The 24,212-nt window shown below is 40.0% G+C and overlaps 2 protein-coding genes across 2 annotated transcripts; both read left to right on the forward strand.

Moving 5' to 3' along the window:
* The first annotated feature begins 2,709 nt into the window (after positions 1-2,709).
* Positions 2,710-13,390, forward strand: LOC146572091 (somatostatin receptor type 3-like). The gene is made up of 2 exons (XM_085276095.1): positions 2,710-2,773; positions 12,499-13,390. Exon 2 carries the CDS (start codon positions 12,564-12,566, stop codon positions 13,344-13,346), a length of 783 nt encoding a protein of 260 aa, XP_085132221.1. The 5' UTR covers positions 2,710-2,773; positions 12,499-12,563; the 3' UTR covers positions 13,347-13,390.
* A 1,286-nt stretch (positions 13,391-14,676) lies between these two features.
* On the forward strand, positions 14,677-18,755 carry LOC146572092 (ras-related C3 botulinum toxin substrate 2-like). Its single transcript, XM_085278457.1, has 4 exons — positions 14,677-14,769; positions 16,352-16,414; positions 16,813-16,972; positions 17,279-18,755. Exons 1-4 carry the CDS (start codon positions 14,677-14,679, stop codon positions 17,407-17,409), a joined length of 447 nt encoding a protein of 148 aa, XP_085134583.1. The 3' UTR covers positions 17,410-18,755.
* The last annotated feature ends 5,457 nt before the right edge of the window (positions 18,756-24,212 follow it).

The following is a 24,212-nucleotide window of genomic DNA, read 5'->3' on the forward strand; positions in this document are numbered from 1 at the left end:
GCTAAACTCCAGATATTTTCTATTTTGAGCTTAAGATGATTCGATCGGTTAATTAAGTCCATTTGAGTTCATTTGTGGCACACTTGTGGATGCATGTAAAACCACACCCCCAAACACAGAGCCTCTTTCTTTGACATCATAGGAAAATCAACCAAGACATCAGGAAATGAATTGTAGACTCCACAAGTGTGGCTCATCTTTAGGTGCAATTTTCAGATGCCTGAAGGTCCCACATTCATCCATTCAGACAATAATACGAGAGAATAAAAAGTACAGGAACGTACAACCATCATACCGCTCAGGAAGGAGACCTACAAACCTGACCCAGTTACACCAGTTCTGTCAAGAGCAGTGGGCCAAGATTCCAGCAAACTGTTGCAGAAAGCTGGTGTAAGGACACCTGAAGCGTGTGGCCCAAGTGAAACAGTTTTGGGGCAATTTTACCAAATAATAAGGAAGTGTATGCATACTTCTGACTCTGATGAAAGTTAAAGAAACAAAAAACAAACAAACTTCTCTCTCTTTATTTTGAATGTGTAAACAGAATCCGCAAAAAGATGTAAACACAAAGCGCGGCTCATTCACCCGGACATGCCGTCAGGTGCTGAAAGCAGACGTCCAAAGCGAAATAGTCAATTCACTTTGGGCACGTCATTGTCAAGCAGGACGATTAACCCTAACCCTATGAAATAAGAAGTTATCTATAAGGTTATAATTAAACTGCTACGCAGATAAGCTACACAAAAACACCACTATGTGTTGGAACAGGAAGTGATACTCTACCGCAGAGAGAGCGAACACCAGCTGGATGGCGCTGTAGTCTGCACTATAGCTTTGTATTATTTATTCATTAATGAAAAAGCACACACATTGCAGCTCTTCCTGTTTGCTTACTGGATCTAGAACACCATTTAGATCATAACAGCTCCTGATCAGGATGAATTTCATTTTCAAATCAAATTTCATGTCCCAGTTTCACAATTTTGTGACATAATATTTCAAAGCTTGCTTATGGGCTTGTTTGGAGCAGACCAACAGTCAGGCTCGTCTTCACCCTTACTGTCAGACTCTGAATTGATGGTTCTGCTATATCTCACCTGGCTGAGTGGGGACACACGTACTAAAGGTTAGAGTTCCCACTGCAGGAGCTTGGGTGTGAGTCTGCCGCACAGGTGTAGGTGCTTGAAAAGTAACAATGTTGGAACTGTGTGCTGGAATGACAGACAATAGAAGAACACACACATGCAGGCACACCTTCAGAGTACTCTCTAAGGAGACCCAAACTACTTATGCACCACTCAGCATATCTCACACTGTGAACATGACATTTGCTTCAGCCATGTTCATGAAGCCCATTCTCACTATGCCTTGGGTTGAACTGCATTTTTGCCTTAGTTATTGCTAAGGAGGAAGGTGAAATGCACTGGCTGACGGTCGTAAAGTGACTGCCTCGTTCAGTTAAAAAGTCTGGTCTGAACATGGACTGTTAGTCAATGGCCCCTCCATTTTTACTTACAGCTATTCACAGAGGCAGAAAGATGAGAGAGCAAAGCAAAGTGCCTGCTATGTTCGTATGAATCTCTATTTTTGAACACTTTGTTTGCATTTCTGAATCAGAATTAAATGTCTAAACAAACACAGCATTTTAAAATTGCTTTGTGTAAAATATGTGACACTGTGATTGCACTATCCCTGTACTTTGTTATACAGTACTTCTTACTGCCAATTTGTCTTGAGGACTCAAATTTAAGTGCACAAAAAGTAAAAAATGAACCCATGTTAATGGCACTTGTTTAAAAAGCATAAAGTGATGGTTTTCCAAAGCTGCTGCTATGAGTAATGGCTCCAGAGATTCAGGTGCTTAGCTGTTTGTTCATTTGTGCACTCCCCGCAAAGGTATTAACAACTGATTAGTGTAATGGGAAATTTTAAGACTGTGTGAAGCTGACCTGACTCAGTGAAAGGCTCCATGTTTTGTCATTCTGTCTTCATGCACTCAGAAAATATTTATGCTCAAAATGCTGATTTTAATTTAATTACATGTCAACTTTCTGTGTCTTTGTTTTTTTAAGTCCATGAAAAAAGTTTAATGGAATCTGGCCAAAAGAAATGTACTTGATTGGTATGTATTCAATTTATTATGAGCATATCTTCCTAATAATTTGAATAAATAAACAGATTTTATTTATTGTTATGAGGGCAAAGAATAATCTTTCAGGTATACCACACGCTCATGCATCAGTTATCTTTCGCACACAGTGTTCTGACCGTATTGTGTGATCGTGGCAGTGATGTGTAAATATTGGAGGTGCTTTGTAAAAAAGCACATGGACCTGCTGGTAATTTGAACCAATGCAAAGTCAAATTAAAGTCGCAGAGAAAACCTGATTTATTTCAGATTTCCACAACATTTGCGCTCAGCTACGAGAGAGGATAATACAGGATGTGATTAAGCCGAGCATAACCATTATAATATGTATATATAAAACATCTAAAACTGTTTCTAGAACTAGGGTTGTGGTTTCTATTGGTTAAGAGAGTTGCTAATACGTCGTGTCTGCAGGGTCCTCGAAATTCCAACAAAAAACAGAGAGAAAGAAAAAAAAAAAGAAACACGGGCGCGTGTGTGCGCGCGTGGGTATTGTAGGTGGAGGCTGTTCTTACAAACCCCCTCAGCTCTCAGAGCTCTGAGACAGTCTCCGCTGTTCACGGCTCCGAGTGAGTCTGTTCTCAGCTGAAGTGCAGACCGGTGAAACACAGTGAGCGGATAGTTGTAAGTATTTTTTTCCCTTCGTCATGTCTTTAGTCTCTGTTTAGAGTGTGCAGGACAGCCTTTTTAATCCACACTGCCGCTAACACAAGCCTGTGAAAATGAAGCGTCGTTAAGTTTGTCTTACTTAGTAACATAAACTTGATGGCTCGTCCAAACAACAGCAGCCATTGCCGTCAGCTGGATACATTTTTATTTGCAGAATTCACCTGTGATAGCGGACAGCACACAGCCATAAACTCGTGCTTACATGTAAATACATCAGGTGAAGGTGGCTGGTGTCGTGTTTAGGTTCACTTCAGCAGTCTGTGCTTTGTGTGTTGCTCGTGTCTTTCTGTTTTGTCCTAGTTGTTGCTGTGTATTGGTGGGATTTATTTTAATCTCTAATACTCTTTATTAATGTGAGATATATTTCGCGCCGTGTCTCTGGAGGTGCAGCAAGCCAAAAACATTATCAGTCACGGTGCTCATCTGTCTGCTGCTGATACAGAACTCCTGGAATTACTGTAAAAATGAGGATTTTTGTGTATGTGGCTTTTAAAAACGATACAGGTGGAAGTGGAGGCCTTGATTTGCTCTAAAGGGTCACACATACAAAAAGGGGACTGGAATAGAAATTGAACTCAAACTAAAAACAAAAAATGCAGAATTAAGAGGAATAGGAGTCACGAGAGAAGAGATGAGGAGAAACCAAGTGAGATGAAGAAGGGTGAAATGCAGTGTAGGAGATAGAAGAAGAGATGAGGGGAAAACAACAACAGGGTTGAGAGGAAATAAAAGAAAGAGGAAAGAAGAGGAAGGAATATGAAATCTGCTCCACTATCACTGATAAGGTTTAGAACACTGTTATTGAAGCCCTGCTGCTTGAATTAATGGACTGCTGTGAAACAGGTAAAAAAAATAATTAACCTCTACGTGACCCTTTGTTTTCTCTTTCTTTCACTGTCCAAGGAAACAGAGCTTTTAATTTAATTGGTCACCACTCTTTAGCTTTTAAAGCTTTTCATTCTCGTCTGTTCACCTGTGGTACGTTTTTTTTTTTCTCATAAACTGCATGTGTCCTGCACGCTGTGTAGGAAGAGGATAAAAGTGTTGCTGATATTGGTTTTAGCAGAACTGTGGCAATGCATGTAAGCATTAATGCACCCCCCACAAATTCCTGTATACCTTCCCAAAAATCTACCCTCCACAAGCAGTGTGACACTGTGGGTGCTGCAGAGTCTCCTGTGTTTTTTAACTTCAGTCACTGCCTTAGGGCCAAATGACTCATGTGTGCACACGAACACCTCCCTGCGTGTTTATCTATCCATAGATAAGTCCTTCCATATGTGTCGTTCAGAAAAACTGAAATACAACCAAAACCATTCTGTGACCATGTTTGCATTTGCAGATCTTTGATCCACATGACATGCTTGTAAGATTATTGATCACACTCTGTGCAATCTGTGAGCACTTGTCAGCTTTGTAATAAAAAGTGTGGAGGCGGGCAGCGGTGTGGAGGTGACTGGATCCAGTCCAAATCTGTTAATTAAACCGCAACAGAGGAAGTAGATTCCCTGAGGGAGTAGTACTAATGGATAGCCAATTAGCTGATGGTGTATCTCTGCTCAATCTATGCTCTCCTGCTTCGAGTGAAATTGCTTTAAAAAAAAAAAAAAGAACATTACTGTGTATTACATGTCATAAACAGTGTACACACATCACAAACCCACTATTTTCCCCAAAGAAATATCACAAATGAATATTTATAGTCCAAATATTTGCCTTGCTGAAAGCATATATGTGTTTTTGTGAAAATACAAGCTTAGGATCTTTGTACTTTGGGCTAAAGTAACTCACAAATGTTTACTGGTCTATCTTGCAAAGATGGGGCTATTTTTAGTAACTGTAGATATTGAATAGGCTAAATTTAGTAAACAAAAAGTACAATATTTCACACTGATAATATTATCACTATTTAAATGTTACCTAAAGTCAAACACTCTATATAAAATTTGGACCCAATCACAACAAGAGCACATACTCTTTTGTGGACTACTGCTTTGAAGCTTCAAGTTTGGCATTTTGGCTGTCACCATTGTTTTTCTTTGGAAGTAAACAATGGCCGTATTTGGATGAGAGGCTGTAGTGCTAGCAGCTAGTTAGCAGCTAATGTGGTTTATCTTGATTAGCAACTTGCATACATAGACTGAAGCATATTCATACAGTATTACAATTTAAGTCACAGACCTTTTTGTGACAGAAGACATATAATTTGCCAGATAAACTCGTTAAAATGGTCCAAAAGAGCACAAACATGTTCAGTGATTTTTAACTAGCTGAGGCGTTACCTAGCATTTGCTAGCAGCTTTAGCGACCCTAACCCTGGAGACTGCTGCCAACCTAGAATGTACTGACTTTGGTAAGCTTTTTTTTAAATGTGTGTGTCATTAGCATTATTGTTGTATTTTATTGGCATATAATGCAAATTCACAGATGCAGGAGTGTGTTTCAAGCTCCAGTCTCTAAATGTTTTGTCTACACGAAGTGTACATATACTTAGGTGTGTTCATGTCCAAGCTCAAAGCGTCGCAGCAAGGAATTCAAGTGATGATTTTGTGCAGCATCATCGTCGTGTGATGATCAGTTGTATCCACAATTATAACTAACATTATAAACCATATGAAATAAATGGACAGATGCACATAAATGTATATAGTTTATGCTGCAATTCCTTGGCACCTTCTTAATGACAGCGTGATAAGTAAGGCTTTGAAATCTATTTTGTGCAGTGAGTGATGGTTACTCTTCCCCATTTCCCATGACCCTTTATGAGATACCCTCTGCAGCCTGGTGGCCACACCACCAACAGTCTTTGCTTTTTCCTGTCCTATTTTTTATATGCTAGGAATAAGGGTGGCAAAAAAAAGAAAAGACCAGACTGACATTAAAAGAAACAATAGAAATGCCCTAAAATGCACTTAGTGAATGTAACAATAATGAGCGGCCCTTTGGGCAATCAGCAGGCATTCACTTCCCCAACGAAACAGTTGCCAGACAGGCGTCTGTGTTAATGGGTACCTTGTGGCCTCTAGATTGCATCAGGAGGTTGTTTGTTCCAAGCTGTGGATTGAACAATTACGAGGTATTACGCAGGCGTCAACAGAGTTTTCAGTGAGGAGGAAACATGTATTTACCACCAGTATCAACCATGTAATCATCACCAGGCCTCTTATAAAGAGAGTCACCATTAATGTTAGTATAAATGCTTTCCAAAAATTCAACTATTGAATTTTATTCAAGGACATCTCTTTTCCATCTCTTATGCTCTCTTTTGTCTTTAAGAGAGGTTAATCACACCAGAAATACGAGAGGTTAAAGCCAAATTGATGGTTGTACAACACGTAATGGTGATAGGAAAAAAACAAAAACATTAAAAAAAAAACCATGGAAACTGATGTTAAAAGTGTTTATTAAAGCATCGTGCACCAAACCGCTGTCAGCATGAATGTGGATTTTTGAAAGTTTTCAGCTTGTTCCTTTGAAAGACACAACAGCTGAAGCTCACAGCAGGTGCAAGCTATTTTCATTAGCAGAAACCATAACAATAGTATCCAGGCTTATTATGTGCCAAGCAATTGTCGCTTCACCAGCTAATCTCTAAGTACAATACTGCTAGTGTCGCTTTGCAGTTATGAGCAAGCATCATTATGGAAATAACTGAATTTGGGATTCAGTGATGTTGTGGATGAACAGCTGGAATGATCGATATGGGAGTAGAGAAGTGTGTTGTCCTGCAGTGTCAGCCGTGGCATCCAGTTATGAGTACACACACCTTCAGTGAATTCCATCGAGGGACAATAACTGCTGAGGTGGTGCATGACTCAGTATAATAGTCTTTCCTCTGGAAAAGGCTCTGAAAATCTCAAGATGACATCTTGGCTTCAGCTAATTCAAAGGCTAACTGTAAAGCCTATGCTGAAATACACTGAGGCTTCAGTGAAAGTGGATTTTATTTTCTACTGATTCATGAGGAACAAAGTGACATGCATTTGTTGGTAATCACAAACTGAGTTTGCAGCATTGAGTTTAGTCAGAGTTGAATTAGAGCAGTGAGAAAGTCTCTGACGTGAAAGCCTAAAGGTGTTCAAGCCAGCACAGGAAAACATGGGACTGATGAGATTAAGAAAAAACACATTGAACTGTAATGTCGTTAAAGTGTGTAGTGAACAAGTGGATAGAAAGGACTGCTGCTTAGACCACCGACAGTTTGAAAGCGTTGCATAATTTTGGTAGGTTATGAACTGCTGCTGTTGCCTCAAATTATACTGTACAAATGGACTGATTCTTACATAGCTTTCACTTTTCTACTCTCCCGGAGTACTCAAAGCGCTCTATACAACATGCCACAATCACCCAATCTCACAAGCACTGTCTCTAAACTGAGTGCTTTCTATCGACATTCACACACATTCATGCTCCGATGGATGCATCGAGAGCAACCTGGGGTTAGTATCTTGCCCAAGGATACATGAGCCAGGGATCGAACCACCAACCTTCCGATCAGTAGGTGATCTGCTCTACCTCCGGAGCTGCAGTCACCCCACCCAGGCCTCTCATTGTACTGCCTCAGCAAATAGGTACAATTTCACCAGTTCATTTGTAAACCCTGTGTTGTCTCACTTAAACAGAGTTTTTTTCTAGACTTTTTTCAGTTTTTTAAATATATTTACATTCAATTTATTAATTTAAAAAAAAAAACTGCAAATCAAGGTTTTAAATTAAATTTTTTATTCTTTTTCATTGTGTCACTTTGTAAAATTAATATATATTATATTTTTTATTCAGTCTCATATGTGGCATATGGCATTCACTTATTATTAATAGTTAAATTACTGTAAATGACAACCAGTAAGTTACCATTAAAGTTTAATGATCAGGCAAAATACATATTTCAGTTACACATGAGATTTTTTTCTATATTTATTTTTTTCAGCACAGCTTCAACGTCATTTAAGTTTTTTCCTGCTTGCACAGAATGATAAGGTTACGAAACCACAGAAGATTACCGTTTCACGCTCTCGATCCAGTCTTGAGTCTTTTCCAAATGTGTTTGATATTCAAATTTGTATGCTTGGCATTTGCTTTTCCCTGCTGCAGCCACAAAATGAGCTAAAAAGTGGGGAAAGTGAACCAGAACACTGAATTAGTAAGCCATATGACTGGATAACCTTGTTTGCCAGAATGATAGAGTAATCCTTGAGATGTGAAATAATAAAAAAGTAAGTACCTTCCTATTTTTAACAAACTTTCTAGCTTCTGTTTCTCCGGATGTCTGCATTAGGAGAGAACAGACTATGCAAAATTTGCCAAAGCAGCAGCTCAATCATATTTTGTGTTGAACCTATTATTTTAAGATTTGCTTTGAAAACTATACATATTCCATTCTATGCCACAAATGGCACATAAATATAGATATGTATAGCAAACAAGTGAACATTTAGAATTGTAATCATCACTTCAGCTAGCATCAGACTTTAAATAACAACCAGTTAACATAAATTTACCCTGAGATCTCTAAGACTATATTATCTTCACTCTGCAGATGCACAGAGGGCAGGTTTTGTGTACACACATGCACAAATGCATTTGTCACACACCTGGCCTCTCACACACAATACTCTTTGTATTTGAATGTAAATGCAAGGACTCTTCAATCAGCAGTCATTCAGACTCTCACTTATCTCGTCAATTTGCTCCATGCAGGGACCTTTAAGCCTTGTCTTGACCTTATGTTACCATAGCAACACCTCCTGGGAGGGTTTTCACAGAGCTGCTCGTGCAATGGCAGACAAGAGAAGTGATGCACTTCAGGAAGAAAAATTGTCAGTCTGCTCTTATTGTGTTTATCAGAGATTAGGGTGGGAGGCAATAGCAAAGGCAAAATGAGGAGAGTGTAGGGGAGTGTGTGTGTGATTAGGTTAGCCTTGCTGACTGTTCACATCTCAGTGGGACATTCAGTGACTATCTAATGTATGGTGTGAGTAAAAAACAAAACAAAAGATACCTGCAACCACTCCAGTTTGTGTTATGGAACCATTAAACTTCTTATTTCCCCTTTTATATATTAATTAACAGATATTCTCGTTATGACAGTGATGTGAAGCCTGTGATATGTTAGAAAATCATTTGTCTTCACTAACCATGGATGTGAATTGCATTACTATAGTTTTTATATGTTCAATTCCATTTTATTATTATAGTGCCAATTCACAGCCACAGTTGCCTCAAGGCGCTTTCTATCACAAGACAAAGATCCTACAATATCATAGAGAAAAACCCAGCAATTCACTGTGAGCAACCACATGGCAACAGAGGGGAGGAAGAACTCATTTTAATAAGAGGCAACATGTGGCAGAACCAGGCTCAGGAAGGGGCAGCCTTGTGCTGTGACTGGCTGCTGAATGAGAGGAAAGAGAAGGAGGAAAAGGGAGCATAGAGAGACAAGGACAGAACTTGAAGGTAATTGTGGATTTTTTTAAGCTTAATAAATGATGCACATACTAGCCACAAGGTTGGATTACAAAGAGAATGCACTCCAAATAGTCACAATGTGTAACCACAGAAAGGTTTTGGTTTCCTACTATTTGTTCATTATCTATCCAAAACTGTTTTTTTAATAAATGTTGGAACCATAAAAACCAGAACGATAATTTTTTTTATATTTTTTTATTTATGGAGACAGGATTTAAGAGTGAACACTGGCTCTTGTGCCTCAGCTGATTTTTAATATTTTGCTGAACCACTTTTACTGCATTACAACATTCTTTTCTTTTGTGTACTCCTGATACGCTTTATTGAAAAGGACTTATTGAGACTTTATACGTCACTCAAGTTCGCTGACTGGAAAAAAAAAATCAATGACTGAGGCCAGAGAAATAATTGGTGCCTCGATTTAATCTGTTGAACCATTTTAGCTCCGTGTCTTTGTACAGTGTGACACCTGAACGTTGTACAACTCCATATTCACAATCACAGCACTGTTTGTGATACGAAGCCTGTCAAAGGTTAGTCAAGAAGACTGTCTCACGTTTATACCACCCATTCATGTTCCCTCTCACACAGCACCTAGTTTATAAAGGCGACTGACTGATGATGTTCCTCTCTGTGTTTATCATAGTTTCTGTCTCTTATCCAATTTTTTGCACTGTGGTCATTTAAAAAATGTCTAAGCCTCTGCTGCTCTCTGTGGTCATTTCCTTGTCAGATTGATGGAAAACTCTTCCACCCCATTCATCCTCACTTTTAATCAGGACCTCTGTCCTCAGGTCCATCCATTAATCTCACCATTTGTCATGCTTCACATCACATCCATCCAGATCTCCAGCATCATCCTTCACCCCTGCGCTGCCATCACCACCGTCTAGACTCCCTCCAGGGGATTTTTCCAGTACAGCTCAATATATCACTACTCCCTTATATGATGATGTCACAATAGCATCTCTTCACTAAAGACTCCTTACACAATGTGCACACATTATAAAAAAATCCATCTTAGCCTTCTTTCATTTGAATAATTTCTGATTTAAACATGAGGTTTTAAAAGCCTAAATAACCCCAAGTATAAGTGTAATTCGATATTAGGTACAAGTTAATATTTCTATATTTATCGACTTCTTGTCTTTACCCTGTTGCTTCATAAAAGCAGTAGCAGCATTAAGCAGTTGAGATCCACGGCATATACCATCCTCTGGCATTCACATTTAGTAACTGAGGTCATGACCTATGGATGGCTCTTAGGTTTGGTCTAAAAACTGTACATAAGGATTGACATTCACCATGATTTGATCACGTGTTTGACCAGTGAACACTGTGGTCTTATTCTCCACTGGTGGTACTGGTGCCCTTTAGGTTGTAATGAATGAAATGTAATTAAAGCAAAGCAAAAAAAATCTCCAAACACTGAAAGAGAATTCAGTCATGCTTCAAAGTGTGTACATTTGCTGTGTGCTGCCAATATTTGTACTTATTTTAATCTAAAGTAACTGTCTCTGGGGGATTCTTTAGTGGTGTATATAATTCACCTTACCTTCCCCGCTCTTCCGCTCATCTTCACATCTGCATTAATGTACTTTACTCAGTTGAGGTCGCAGAAGATATGCCTCTGCTATTTTTCCCCCATAGGTCAGTGCATTTTGTTCCACCAATTATTAACCATCGCTGTGAGGGATGAGGGTGTGCCTGTGTGTGGAACAGTGGTGATTAAGAAGCTGGGATGGCTTCATAAACAAGTCTCGTACTAATAAAACTAAATACCTTATGTCTGTGTTCTGGTGCTCGCTTGCTTTGTTGTGACGGAAGGAAGGTTGTTATGTTTATTAATAGCTTAGTATTCATCAAGCCACTGGGCAGATATGGCCAAACTTTTGAAACTTTTAGGTGTTGTCCAACATCAGCAGCAGTCAACGTTATGTGTACATAGAAAAGTGTGTCTTTGTCAATACATGTTGTTGCCTGTTCATTCTCTCTTACTGCTGTGTATGCCATTGTTTTCTATGTTTTATCTTTCTTTGCTACATATCTTTTAGAGACACAGTTTTATATTTTATTAAACTGGCTCACTCATTCTCTTGCCAATAGTCAGATGAAAAATGTAATAGTGCTTGCACGTCTATTTTTGACAGAAGCCTGTTAAAACATTTAAATACCCCTAAAGCTCACATTAGCTAGTTATATAGTATTGTTGTCTAGATGCAAAAAAATGTCACTTGTGAGTTTTACAGAGAAGACATAAACACTAAACATGCAGCAAAAGTCTCCTGCCCACTTGAAACCAAGAACAATACAGCACTTGAGTGCCGGCTGTCTCCAGGCAACCTCAAGGTAACAAGACTTCCCAAGTTGCTGTCTATCCAATAAAAATTCAAAGTCCATACTAGCAAAGAACAATCTAAGACGTGATGGGAAATCTGTTACCTTTACACAGTCAGCCTAGATGTTTCCTCTAAAACTCTAAAACACAATTATAATGCAGTTTAGTTGAAGTTTCATGGACCTGGATTAACGTTACATTAATGATAATCCAGGTGCTAAATAACACCGAGCACCTTTCTTACTCCTAAGGGTTTTACATAAATTCTATACTTATTATTATGTACTATATTTATATTTTAAAGTTAAGCAACAAGTTTGCTGCAGTGTGTATAATTGCATGCAAACTGTGTGCTGTGTCTATTCCACCATGTAAAGCAGGGTTCCCCAATCCCAGTCCACGGGGGCCGGTGTCCCTGCAGGTTTTAGATCTCACCCTGGGTCAACACACCTGAATCACATGATTAGTTCATTACCAGGCCTCTGGAGAACTTCAGGACATGTTAAGAAGGTAATTTATCCATTTAAATCAGCTGTGATGGATCAAGGACACATCTAAAACCTGCAGGGACACCGGCCCTCGTGGACTGGGATTGGGGACCCCTGATGTAAAGGATGCTACAAAGGATGAAGCATTTTCTCCAACAACAGATCTGCTCGAACAGAAACTGAAAACAGAACTCAGAAAAGGTCCCAGAAGAAACTTTATAGCTTTACAGACACATTTCAGTGGACGAACAACCAACACGGCTGATTTGTTGGAAGAGTTGATTAACTGGACATCTCCAAAATGTTAGAATACACCTTTAATGCATTAATTGCTTTATATTTCATGTCCACATGAAGTGTGCTAAATTAATTAACTTTGCTTTCTGTAGGGCTGCTGATCTTCTACTGATGTGAGCTTACCAACAACTGTTGCCTGATAGTCGTTAACGCCTCGATGGAGCTCGTCCAGTTTGCTTTGCTGCCTCAGGAAGTCCCTACAGCTACCTGGAGCAACACCTCTGCCCCCTCCTACTCTCATTTCCTGCTCCTTTCTACTCCCTCTGAACCGCTTCACAGCTTCAACCAAGATGACACTTCGTTTCTCCTTAACAGCTCCTGTCAAAATTGCACCAAAAGTAAACCAGGATCCCTCCCTGGCTTGGCTGGAATCTTCATCCCACTCATTTATGGCATCGTTTGTGTCGTTGGCTTGGTGGGAAACACTCTGGTCATCCATGTTGTTGTCAACTACACAAAACACGAGTCAGTCACAAACATCTACATCCTCAATCTAGCCATTGCAGATGAGCTTTTCATGCTGGGCCTACCCTTCTTGGCGGTACAGAACGCTTTGCTCTCGTGGCCTTTCGGCTCTCTGATGTGCCGAGTGGTTATGACAGTGGATGCCATCAACCAGTTTACCAGCATCTTTTGTCTAACTGTGATATCAGTGGACCGATACCTGGCTGTGGTGCATCCCATCCGCTCTTCTTGGTGGCGGCGCCCCCACGTGGCTAAGGCTATCAGTGGCACCGTTTGGGCGGGGTCCTTTGTGGTGGTGCTGCCGGTAGTGGTGTTCGCGGATGTGCTGAAGGATGATGGGAACTGCAGCATCGTGTGGCCTGAACCAGCAGAAGTGTGGAAGACATCGTTTATTGTCTACACGTGCACTGTTGGATTCTTCTGCCCCCTGCTGGTCATCTGTTTGTGCTACCTGCTGATCGTCATCAAGGTATGACTTTTAGAGTAACACTGAAATAATTTGAGTTTTTAAGATAAAGGAGGAAGTATGAGGCTGCAAACTGTTTTAAGAGTATTGTGGCTTCAGTCAACTAATGTTGATGTACTTGATTGACATTTTATGATTGACATTTAACTGTTCATCCACTGTCTAAAAAAAGCCATTTCCTTTAAGGCCACTCTTACACCCTCAGGAAAGGGCTAGGGGATGAGGGGATTAACAATGATAAGCTCAGGGGACAGATAACGAGTCAACTATACTGTTATATCACTCCAACAAAGGATGTCAACAGACTAGAATCTGCTGAAAAGACAAGAAATGGTTAATCAAAGAAAAACTTCACTCTCACATAGGGCACTGGCTGCTCACTACTAGCTCAAACACAGCGCTAAACTCATCGTCAAATACGTCAAAGCACATCACTACACAAGCCTCTGCAGGCTGGGAAACAAACACCTAAGGTCACCACAGTACTGACACTGGCGTACACCGAGGAGCTCTTCACAAGCTTGTATCCAGCTATACACTGGCTCCTCAGGAGAAATGGGCGGCAGCTGAACCTGTGGGAGCCTGCTAGGGTTATAACAGCCACCCTCACTTTAAGCCAGCTTTCTTCTGTTCATTATAAACAGGTTGAAAGAGCAGGCGGTGGCTGTGTTCACAGCCAGAGCTGTGAGCATGAGATGACCATATTAACGATGTCCCCACTCTTACATATTACACAGATAAACAAGCAGTAAACACTGTCCTAAACCTCACTGTGCACAGCGATTACTTGCACATGCATTGGCCACAAGGTTTACAAATTTGGGCCATGTTTAACATGAGTATCTAATTTTAACAGTATACACCAATGAGGCTTAATATTATGATCACTGATAGGTGAAGTGAATAACACTGATTATTTCTTTATTGGGGCACCTGTTAGTGGGTGGGATATATTACGGAGCAACTGAACATTTTGTAGTCAAAGTTTATGAGTTAAAAGCAGAAAAATGGGCGAGCACAGGGATTTGAGTAAGTCTGCAATATTAATAATATTAATATTGTGATGGCTGGATCATCTCCAAACTGCAGCTCTTGTGGGGGGTTCCCGGCTTGCAGTAGTATCTATCAAAAGTGGTCCAAGGAAGGCGCAGTGGTGAACCAGCAACAGGGTCATGTGCAGCGCATGAGGCAGCATAGCTGCAGACCAGTCAGGGTGCCCGTGCTGACCTCTGTCCATTCATGAAAGCACCAAAAATGGGCACATGAGCATCAGAACTGAACCACGGAGCAACAGAAATACATGGCCTCTAAAGCTGTGCCCTCTTTCAGCAACGCAAACATGTTTCAGGACTGGTTTAAAGAGTACAACAACATGTTTAAGGTTGAGAAGCTCCGAGGCCCCACCTCGCAACTTCCAGAACTTAAAGGATCTGTTGCTAGAATCTTGTTGCAGATACAGCATACCTTCAGGGCTCCAGTGGAGTCCATTCTTCAGGGCTGTTTTGGTATCAAAAGGGGGACCTGTGGCCTGTGGTCATAATGTTATCCCTGATCGGTATCTGCATGAGTGTGTGTATACACTGTTACTGTAACTTGTTTATATGTAAACAAGGTTATAACTTTTCATCTTCCACTTTCACAGTTGCTAATCTTTTTGCAGTCATGATTAACATTGCTCATGTTGACTCATTGTGAATCATGTTGCTGCATCTGTGGGAAACATAAATGAACTTTGGGAACATAATGGCTCCTTCCACACTAAAACTCTGTCTCGGTTATTTTTGTTTAAAAAAAAGAACCTCACTCCTCTCCACAGTGACGTCCTCCTAAACTTACATTACTCAGAAAATCTGCCAACATGTGCGTAGATGCTGAAGCCCAACGTAAATGGACTACACTCTGTTAATATCACTAATGGCACAGGAGGATGAGTGTACTTAAGTAGTATTTGCACAGACCTAATGGAAAAGCAGAGTGTGCCATGGTTAGCAGGTGTTTCTACATTTTGGGAGAAAAACAGCAATCAGACTGCGTGAATGTTGTTCTTCCAGCAATCTGAACTCTTAACTCTATAAATATGTTTAAACAACAAACAGAATCACGTATATCCTCCCTAACCACCAGCAGGATCTCAGATAGTGTTGACTGTTTGTCATAGTTGTTCTATGTTTGACAGTTTACGTTATTTCAGTGACTTTTCTATTTCAGGAAATCCATCCATCTTTTTAACTACTGGGTCATTAAGGAGACTGAAGCCCATCCCAGCTGTCATTAGGCAAAGGGCGGGGTAGACCTCGGACAGGCCATAAAACAGGATTAATCTGGTACACTAGTCTCTTTCTTTCTGTAAAAAAACATCTGTGTCTGCAAACATTTGTGTTATCAGTTTCATTTGAGCCTGAATACATTTGAATATGAATATGAAATTTCTCAAGTTTTTAAAAATGAGAAATTAAACTGTTATTCTACTATGAGACCACACGGGGGCAGCCCTGCCTTATTATGTATTATTCTCTCTTACTAGACATGGTTAGGATGGCTTTTGTGTCAAACTAACCAAAGTAATGTTGTTGGTTAATGTTTTTGTGAACAGTGGTATTTCAAGTATGGTCCTGTTTTTTTTCTCCATTACAGGAGTTTCACTGGTTAAACAATCAGTGAATTGAAAGATTGTTGAATGAATGAATAACCAATGAAATGAAAGGTTGCCTATGACTTGTTGGCTGATCGCTGACCTTCTCTACTCTCCCCACAGATTCGACAAATATTCAGCTAATGTGATGGTGGACAGCAAGCCGGTCAACCTGGGCCTCTGGGATACAGCTGGACAGGAAGATTATGACAGGCTCCGCCCACTGTCCTAGCCACAGACGGTACAGAATCACACATACACACACAGGCACACACAGTAACTAATGGACATAAAGTTACAGAGACAGAACTTGTATAACATGTCAGCTAATTAAAACTGCAGCAGCTATTCTAATTCTTTGTCTCCTTGTCTCTCCATCCAGGATGTTTTCCTAATCTGCTTCTCCCTGGTTAGCCCGGCATCCTATGAGAACGTCAGAGCTAAGGTGAGTTTTGGCTGTTTTTTATGAGGCCTGTCTCTCAGCTGCCGAGGAACAAAATGTAAAAAAGAACAAACAGAACAAAAGCAGGAATTTATTATAGAGAAAAAAAATAGGTACTTGGATTACAAAATGGAGAAAAAGCCTAAACAGGTCTAATAATTGATGTGAATGAATGATTGATGCTGTGGGTGAAAGTTGGATGATGTATTTCTCTCATCTTTAATAGCTACAGCATATCATTTGTTTTTCATGCCTTCATCCACCTTTCTGTAACACCTGGCATCAGAGCTTCATCTCCCTCCACCTTTGATTCTGTTTTTTGCCTCTAACACGTTCCTTGATTTTGCGTGTTCCCCTTTCTTGCCTCTTATTTAGTTTTCCTTTACTCTGTATTCTGCCAGTGGTACCCTGAGGTCCGTCACCACTGCCCCTCCACACCCATCATCCTGGTTGGCACTAAGCTGGATCTGAGGGATGAAAAGGATACCATTGAGAAACTGAAGGACAAGAAACTGGCGCCTATCACCTATCCACAGGGCCTAGCTCTGGCTAAGGAGATAGGTCAGTCACTCTTACTTTATTTGCTTGAAAAGCACTTTAAGATTTGAAGCTCTCCTCACCAGTGAAGATATGAAACTAGCAGATGAAGATGCTAGAGAACTTTGTAGCCTGACTGCCTCTGCAAATTTTTGTTATTCCCCTCATTTCCTGGCATCACAGTAAAAGTATAGTAGCTGTAGTTGACTATAGTGTTCTTTGAAAGTTGAACTTATTCTTCTCCACTACCAGCAAACCTTTCTTCTCTTACTTTGTCTTTGTAGTTCTTTCTCTTCTTTTATTAACATATATGTGTCTTCGCATGTATAGATGCAGTCAAATACCTGGAGTGCTCAGCCTTGACCCAGCGTGGTCTGAAGACTGTGTTTGATGAGGCCATTCGTGCCGTCCTCTGCCCTCAGCCCGCCAAGGTCAAGAAGAAGCCCTGCTCGCTGCTGTAAACGGTACGACTGAATAAAACACAGAGGAAGAGGAGGAGGAGAGATTAGACGTTTGAGAGAAGAGAGAAACAAAGTGAACTCGCTCATTAAATCAACACATAAAGTAGAGTAGAGGTTTGAGGGCTTCTTTTCTTTTCTTTGAACATAAGTCTGAAGCTATTCAATCAAGCCTTTTATTTGTCACATGCAATGTTTACATCTGCAGTGAAATTGGACCCCCCGAACATACATACGTATCAGCTCCAGCCTTGAGACCACAGCTGACACCGATACGGTAGCTGCATGAAATGATGGTGGTTTTCCTTTAGTGCGAACAACTGCATGTCAATTTCACAGTTGGTCTAACAGTCCGTCACTGGTCTCTCAGTCTCCCGTTGGAGAGCTTCTCTGAGATGTTATCAATCTTGTGCTCAGAGAGCAGAGACTGCCGTGAGCTTCTCCAAGATCGTATCCGTGCTGCGTTCAATGAGCCCATTTTGAGAAGTCACGACCCGTCCCATCATTTCCATCACAGCGGGCAGCCTTGTGGGGTTTTGGAAAGCCAATTCTGCTATCTTTGATAAGCCAGGGCCAAGCCAACTCCGAACAGCAAGAACCCTGTTATCATGGTTCCGAAAAGGTAGATGTCTACAATGTCCTCGATTGACAGTCCCGCCAGGCACACGACCCTCCAGTTCCTCCACCCGTCCATTGTGTATCCAGAGGGGAACGTCCCTCTAGGACACTCGGACTTACTCAAGCCCAGGCTTCTCGTTGAGAAGAGCGTGTCAATTGCATTCAGGGACCAGTTGTTCAAATCCATAATTCCTCTTTTAGGTTGTAACAGACCGTGAGAGTCATCCAGGGCAAAAGTAGAAAAGTAGACGAGACTAGACAAGGACATTGAGAAGCCAAGCAGGAAAGAGAAGGAAGAGGGAGAGGAGAAAAGTGCGACTGCCTTCATCCAGAGCCAAACGAGAAAGGAAACTGTAGACACTTATCACTAAGAGGTGATTCAGAAGTTTGTTCTTGCACATATAATGGACAGAAACATTAAAGAGAAAAGAAAAGACATAAATGAACACAACACAAGACAGAAAAGTTTCACATGCACACACAAAAAACAAAACAATGTATGGTGTGCAGGTTTGCTATTGTTTTAGAAATGCCAACGAGCTCTTAAGTCCAAATCCAGACGCTGCCCAGACAGGATTTCTTTGTAAAATATATCAGTTTAGAGATTATAGACCCTTTGAGTTTAAGTGTAAGTCTGAGAGCAGCATGCTGCCTTCATCTAAAGTACTGCCAACAATATATATGTGTTTCATGAAACCTAAAATAAAAATAACTTTTGTAACTGAAATAAACACAGTGTTTCAGTATGATTTGTTCACTGTGCTGTTTTCAGGGTGATGAATGTAAGGAGCAGAAATGGTCGTTTGTGAGGAAGCAAGCAACAAGCAAACTTGTGTCTGAATAAGATTTATTAACAAATGTATTATTTGTTGTGCTATTAAAATAAAAATAAAACATTTGATTGCACAAAAGATTCACATTATTTCTCCACAACATGTGACCTTTTGGATTGAATGCCTATACTCAACTATGGGGGATATAAAATTCTCATTTTGATCCAGCTGCTGATATCGCCTATACTCTATCCTTATTTACATATTGTGGAGAACAGCATCTTTTTCTGGTGGTGAGTTGAAAATGTTCAGACTCAAACAGCACTTTCAGTTTTGCAGTTTAATGTTTGACCAGCTTTTTTGCCAAAACACCTTCATGTTTCAATCATTTTAGTAATCCTGCGAACAGTTAATCATGTCACATGGTGCTCAAGTCTTCAGCTGTGATTTTATTTGTTATTTAATTAATACAGTTTAATGTCTTATAATATAGATAGCTACACAGGCATACAGAGAGATTGTTTACTTAATTAATCCCCAGTGCGACTGAAGATTAAACTGAATATAAAGCATTTAAAAGAAGCTCAATCTTAAACTCATAACAGAACAGTAATGTTAGTCCATATAAAACTGATGTGGAATATTTTCCTCTTGAATTATTAGGTTAACTTTGATATTTTGTGGTTAGTTTGCCAGGATGATGACTGTCATCCTCTCTGCCTTTCTGCAAGAGGCTCCATATGCCGCTGTTCTAGTGGATACTGTAAAAATAAATAAGCAATAATATATGATAATACATTATCATTAAACTCTTAACTATACAGTAGTAGTAAAAAATATTTTATATTTTATATTTTTCCAAATATCAATGAAAGTATAGGCATTCATGTAATAATAATAATAATAATAATGAATTATGTTTCATTCACAAAATATTTTCTCTTGCCAGTTAGTATTGTATTGTAGTGGTATTGTAATTTTCAGGAGACTGACAGTAACAGAAATTAATTCCATAGACAAGAAATCAACATGGACGTGGACCGCCACACTGCAAAACATTTGGTAATTTTTTCTGAATGGTTTATAGTTATGACCCTATTAAGGATACACAGAAGACAATGGACGAATGGACAAAATAAAACATGTAGAGTACTTTTCAAATTCTTTTTGGTGTTTGCTCAAATATGGGAGCTCCAATGGAGCTCTAACACCTCTGCGGTCTTAAAGAAGGCCCAACAGCGTCTCCACTTTCTGAGAATCCTCAGAAAAATGGACCTGAAGAAGGAGCTGCTGACCGTCTTCTACCGCTGCTCCATTGAAAGTGTGCTGACATATTGCATCGGTGTGTGGTTCTCCAGCTGCACCACAGCACACAGAAAGGCACTCCAGAGGGTCATCAACATGGCCCCAAAAATCATTGGACATCCTCTTCCCTCCCTGAAGGACCTGTACAGCACTCGCTGTCTCAAGAGGGCACGCAGCATCCTACGGGACTGCACACACCCAGGACACCGGGTGTTTAAGCTGCTGCCGTCTGGCAGGAGGTTCAGGCTGCTGAGGTCCCGAACAAATAGACTCAAGGACAGCTTTTACAACAGGGCAATAGCCCTGATCAATGTAAATAGCTGACCTGACTGGATACCTCCCTGGACTTTTTAGGGGGAGGTAACAATGTTTAAAACGATAACAATAATATTTATATTTATAACAAGGTGCAATAATAATTAATGTGCAATAATAACAGTGTGCAATATACATACACTTATTCTTCTTTTTTTATACTAAGTTAATATACTGTGTTGTGTTGTTTGTTACGTTGTGATGTGTCATATCGTGTCGTGTTGTGTTATATGTAGTGCCGACGTAGGACAGTTTTTCCAATTTCATTGTACTACTGTACTATGTATGACTGTGCAATGACAATAAAGAGTTATCTTATCTTATCTTAAATAAGTTTTTTTAATAATATAATTTAACTAGACCATACCTAGAATTTTTTGTGGTACATTTCCCTGATGACAGATCCTGATTTAATTTCATGGTTGGAAGGACCAGGAAAAATTCTAAAAATTGTTTGAGTTGAGACAAAATGACCCTATTAGCAAATCACCATCGGTTTAAGAAAGGACACAAAACAATTCAGTTAACATACAAAATCTGATATGAAAGAGGCAATATAGATAAACTACTGTCAAACAATAACATTTTTTGAGATTGAGCCCATTTGAATATAACAGTTTAATTTGACAGACAAGCACATCTATGTAATACCATAAAAGTATATGTTGGTGTACGTGTGTGTGTGTGTGTTCAAGACATGTTTGCAGTTGGAAGTGTAGATTCCTTTTGTGAACAGAAGACAGTTCTTAGATAACTCAGTGCTTGTTACCCCGGGCTCACGCTTCTCCATGTCGCAATCTGATAGATGAGTCTGCTTTTGGCAGTTAGCAGGAAAATCGTACTTGTTTGACTGCATTGTGCAAAGTGTAAAGTTTGGTGGAGCGGGGCTCATGACGTGGGGTTGTTTTTGTGGAGTTGGGCTCCACCCTGAGTCCTGACCTCTGCCCGTCAGAACACCTTTGGGATGAATTAGAGCAGAGACTTTAAGCTCATCCATCATCAGTGTCTGACCTCAAAAATATGTTTCTGGAACGGTGTTCTGCATGCGGTGTTCCTGAGTTCACTGATGTTATGGTGTGTAAAATTTTCACCACTGGATGTCAGTAGATTGCAGATTGCGGTTAACTTAGTTCTGTTTTTTTATACCCATCCCAATCATCCTAGCTATGTTGTTAGGATGTTAGATAGGAAGCACTTAAGCACAGAAAGAAATTGCTTATCTTGTATAGAGTGCTTTGAGTAGAAAAGTGCAATATCGGAAGAAGGCCATTTACCATAATGTCTCAGAACCCTACTGTGTTTGCAAATCAAGTAATTCTGTGAAATGATTGATTGATGACTGTCCTTCTCTGATCCCCACAATGCCTCACAACAACTTAACTAATGGGATGGTGCATAGGCAGCCAGTCAGCCTGGGCCTCTGAACACACAGTTGCTCAAGAAAATTATAGCAGGGCCAACCCATTGTCCCTCCTACAGATGGTATACAAGCATACTTGCAGTTAGAAAAAGTTAAACTTTAACATTAGTCTGCAAGCCTAAAATTCTGTTTGTGACCTTGGAAATAGCTTAATAAAAATCAAATCACATAGAGCACTTACATCATATCACACACACACACACACACACACACACACACACACACACACACACACACACACACACACACACACACAAAGGAATGAAATTCATCTCTTTGTGAATGAAATGGTTTTTTTTATATGATTTGTTAATAAGTTTTATGTTTTTTTAATTTTTTGAAATATGTATAGCTAAAAAAATTTGATCAGGTAACAAATTTACAGTTATTTCAAAGTGTCCTCCAGTTCTTGCAAACAGCAGCAGTTGTCCACATGATCTATATGTCCACTGTATTTGCAGTTTTGTTGTGTGCTGAAAGCTCATAAATGCTTATCATGTTTACTGTTTCTATGCGATCATGAAGATGTGTGGCTTTCAGCAAAGATACAACTTTAGTTATTTTGTGAGGTTTTGCCAGAATGATCAGAGGTTTTTTTAATCATGCGAAGGACAACATAATTTTCTTCATTATTGACCCAGATCCTAACCCCAAGTTGCTCTTCGATGTATCAATTGAAGCATGAATGTGTGTGTGAATGTTAAATACAATGCACTTCAGAATAGGAGAAAGTGCTTGTATGAATATGTGAATGGGGCATGTTATATAAAGCGCTTTGAGTGCTCTTGGAGAGTAGAAAAGCACTATATACCAATCAGATCATTTACCATTTATCATCTGAGTCTATGATGTTGACATCAGTGAAGAGATATCTATCCATCCATCTACAAATCATTTTTAGCCATCATACTGAAACCAGGGAGATGACACTGGGGTGAATCCAGAGTACTTTTTTACAATCTATCCCAGCAACTGGCATTGTGGTTTTAGTCAGTTAATCCTGAGCAGTCCATGTGTTTTTGAATGTTACTGTACTGCATGCATGCATCACTCTTTTCTGCAGGCTGTAGATTCATATACATGTTTGCTTGCGGCTTGTATCAGGATTCTTCTTTTCGGTCAGAAACCTTAGGCAGGGAAATACAAGAGAAAACAGGTCTAAATAGTCAGATGCCAGTCAGCCTAAACGAAGGGTTTTGAAGTGTAAGATTTGGCATTGTGTCATAATGAGGAAAATTGCAGTCTGTGTAAGTTTCAGACGACTACAAACCCTAGTGCAAAAACCATCTTTTTATTTCTACTCAAAAATCACTTTTATGTGATTAAAAATTTAAGAGTGTTTAGTATTTTCTGTGATTTAGAGATATTTGTAAATGATCACGGTAACCATAGCCCTTTTTTGGGTGCTCATGTCATTGCCCACATGAGCACCCAAGTTTCTCAATAAGATATGAGTCCCCAGGTGGAGCAACCTCAAGCAGCCCACTCAGGGACTCCAAGACAGCCGGGTACTCTGAACTGTCATTCGGCACATAGATACAGACAACTGTCAGGACCCGTTTCTTGCACCAAAAGCACAGGACCTGTTCCTCTCTCCCATTGGGAAAAACTCCAACGCACAGACAGCAAGATACCCACCCCGGCCACTGTGCTTTGGCCTTTTCTCCATTACACTGTTTCAAGGTATGGAGTGAAATCACAACATTACATGCAATCCTGGCCTCCCTTATGAGAAACTGCACAAACTGGCTAAGCTTGGAAATCTGCCAGTCTTCTCTTCTATCATCGAGACCTTTCTGTTCCACCTTGAAGTCAGCCCATCATGAAGCTTAGAGAGGACTTTTTGATTCTCATTATAGTCATTAAGAACCTGTAGACCCTTAATCTGGCTTTCGGCAGCTTCACAGCTACGCTGGAAGTCTACAAACACTTAAGTTCTAAACTGTCCTTGGAGCCAATTCTAGGCCATGCACTAAGTTTATCTCTAAAGGCTTTGACAATAAGAAAATAGTTTTCAAATCTCTCATCTAAAACTTCCCATGGTGCTTTATAAGCAGCCTCAGTGCCTAACAGGAAATAGTTTTCAACAGCCTTCTTAGCTGGTCCACTAACGTACTTGCACAAATAGTAGATTTTCTCAGAGGCTGGTGTGTTTTTTTCTTTTGATCAAAGTTTGAAAGGCAGCTTTCCAGTTCTTATGCTTTGGTGGGTCACCACTGAATGTTGTTGGCTTTGGCATAGGAAGATGACTAGCACTAATAGAATCTGCTAATGCCATGGCAAGTGCTGCAATGCTACCGTCATGCTGTGGCTGTATAATAGCTTGTTGTGGTGAACATCTGTCACATATGTAACTCTGGTGAGTTACATATGTG

This window comes from Mchenga conophoros, linkage group LG6 (genome assembly GCF_057382185.1).
Source record: "Mchenga conophoros isolate Kocher_MC1m ecotype Shallow Benthic linkage group LG6, M_conophoros_male_GT1.1, whole genome shotgun sequence".
Classification (NCBI taxonomy): Eukaryota; Metazoa; Chordata; class Actinopteri; order Cichliformes; family Cichlidae; genus Mchenga; species Mchenga conophoros.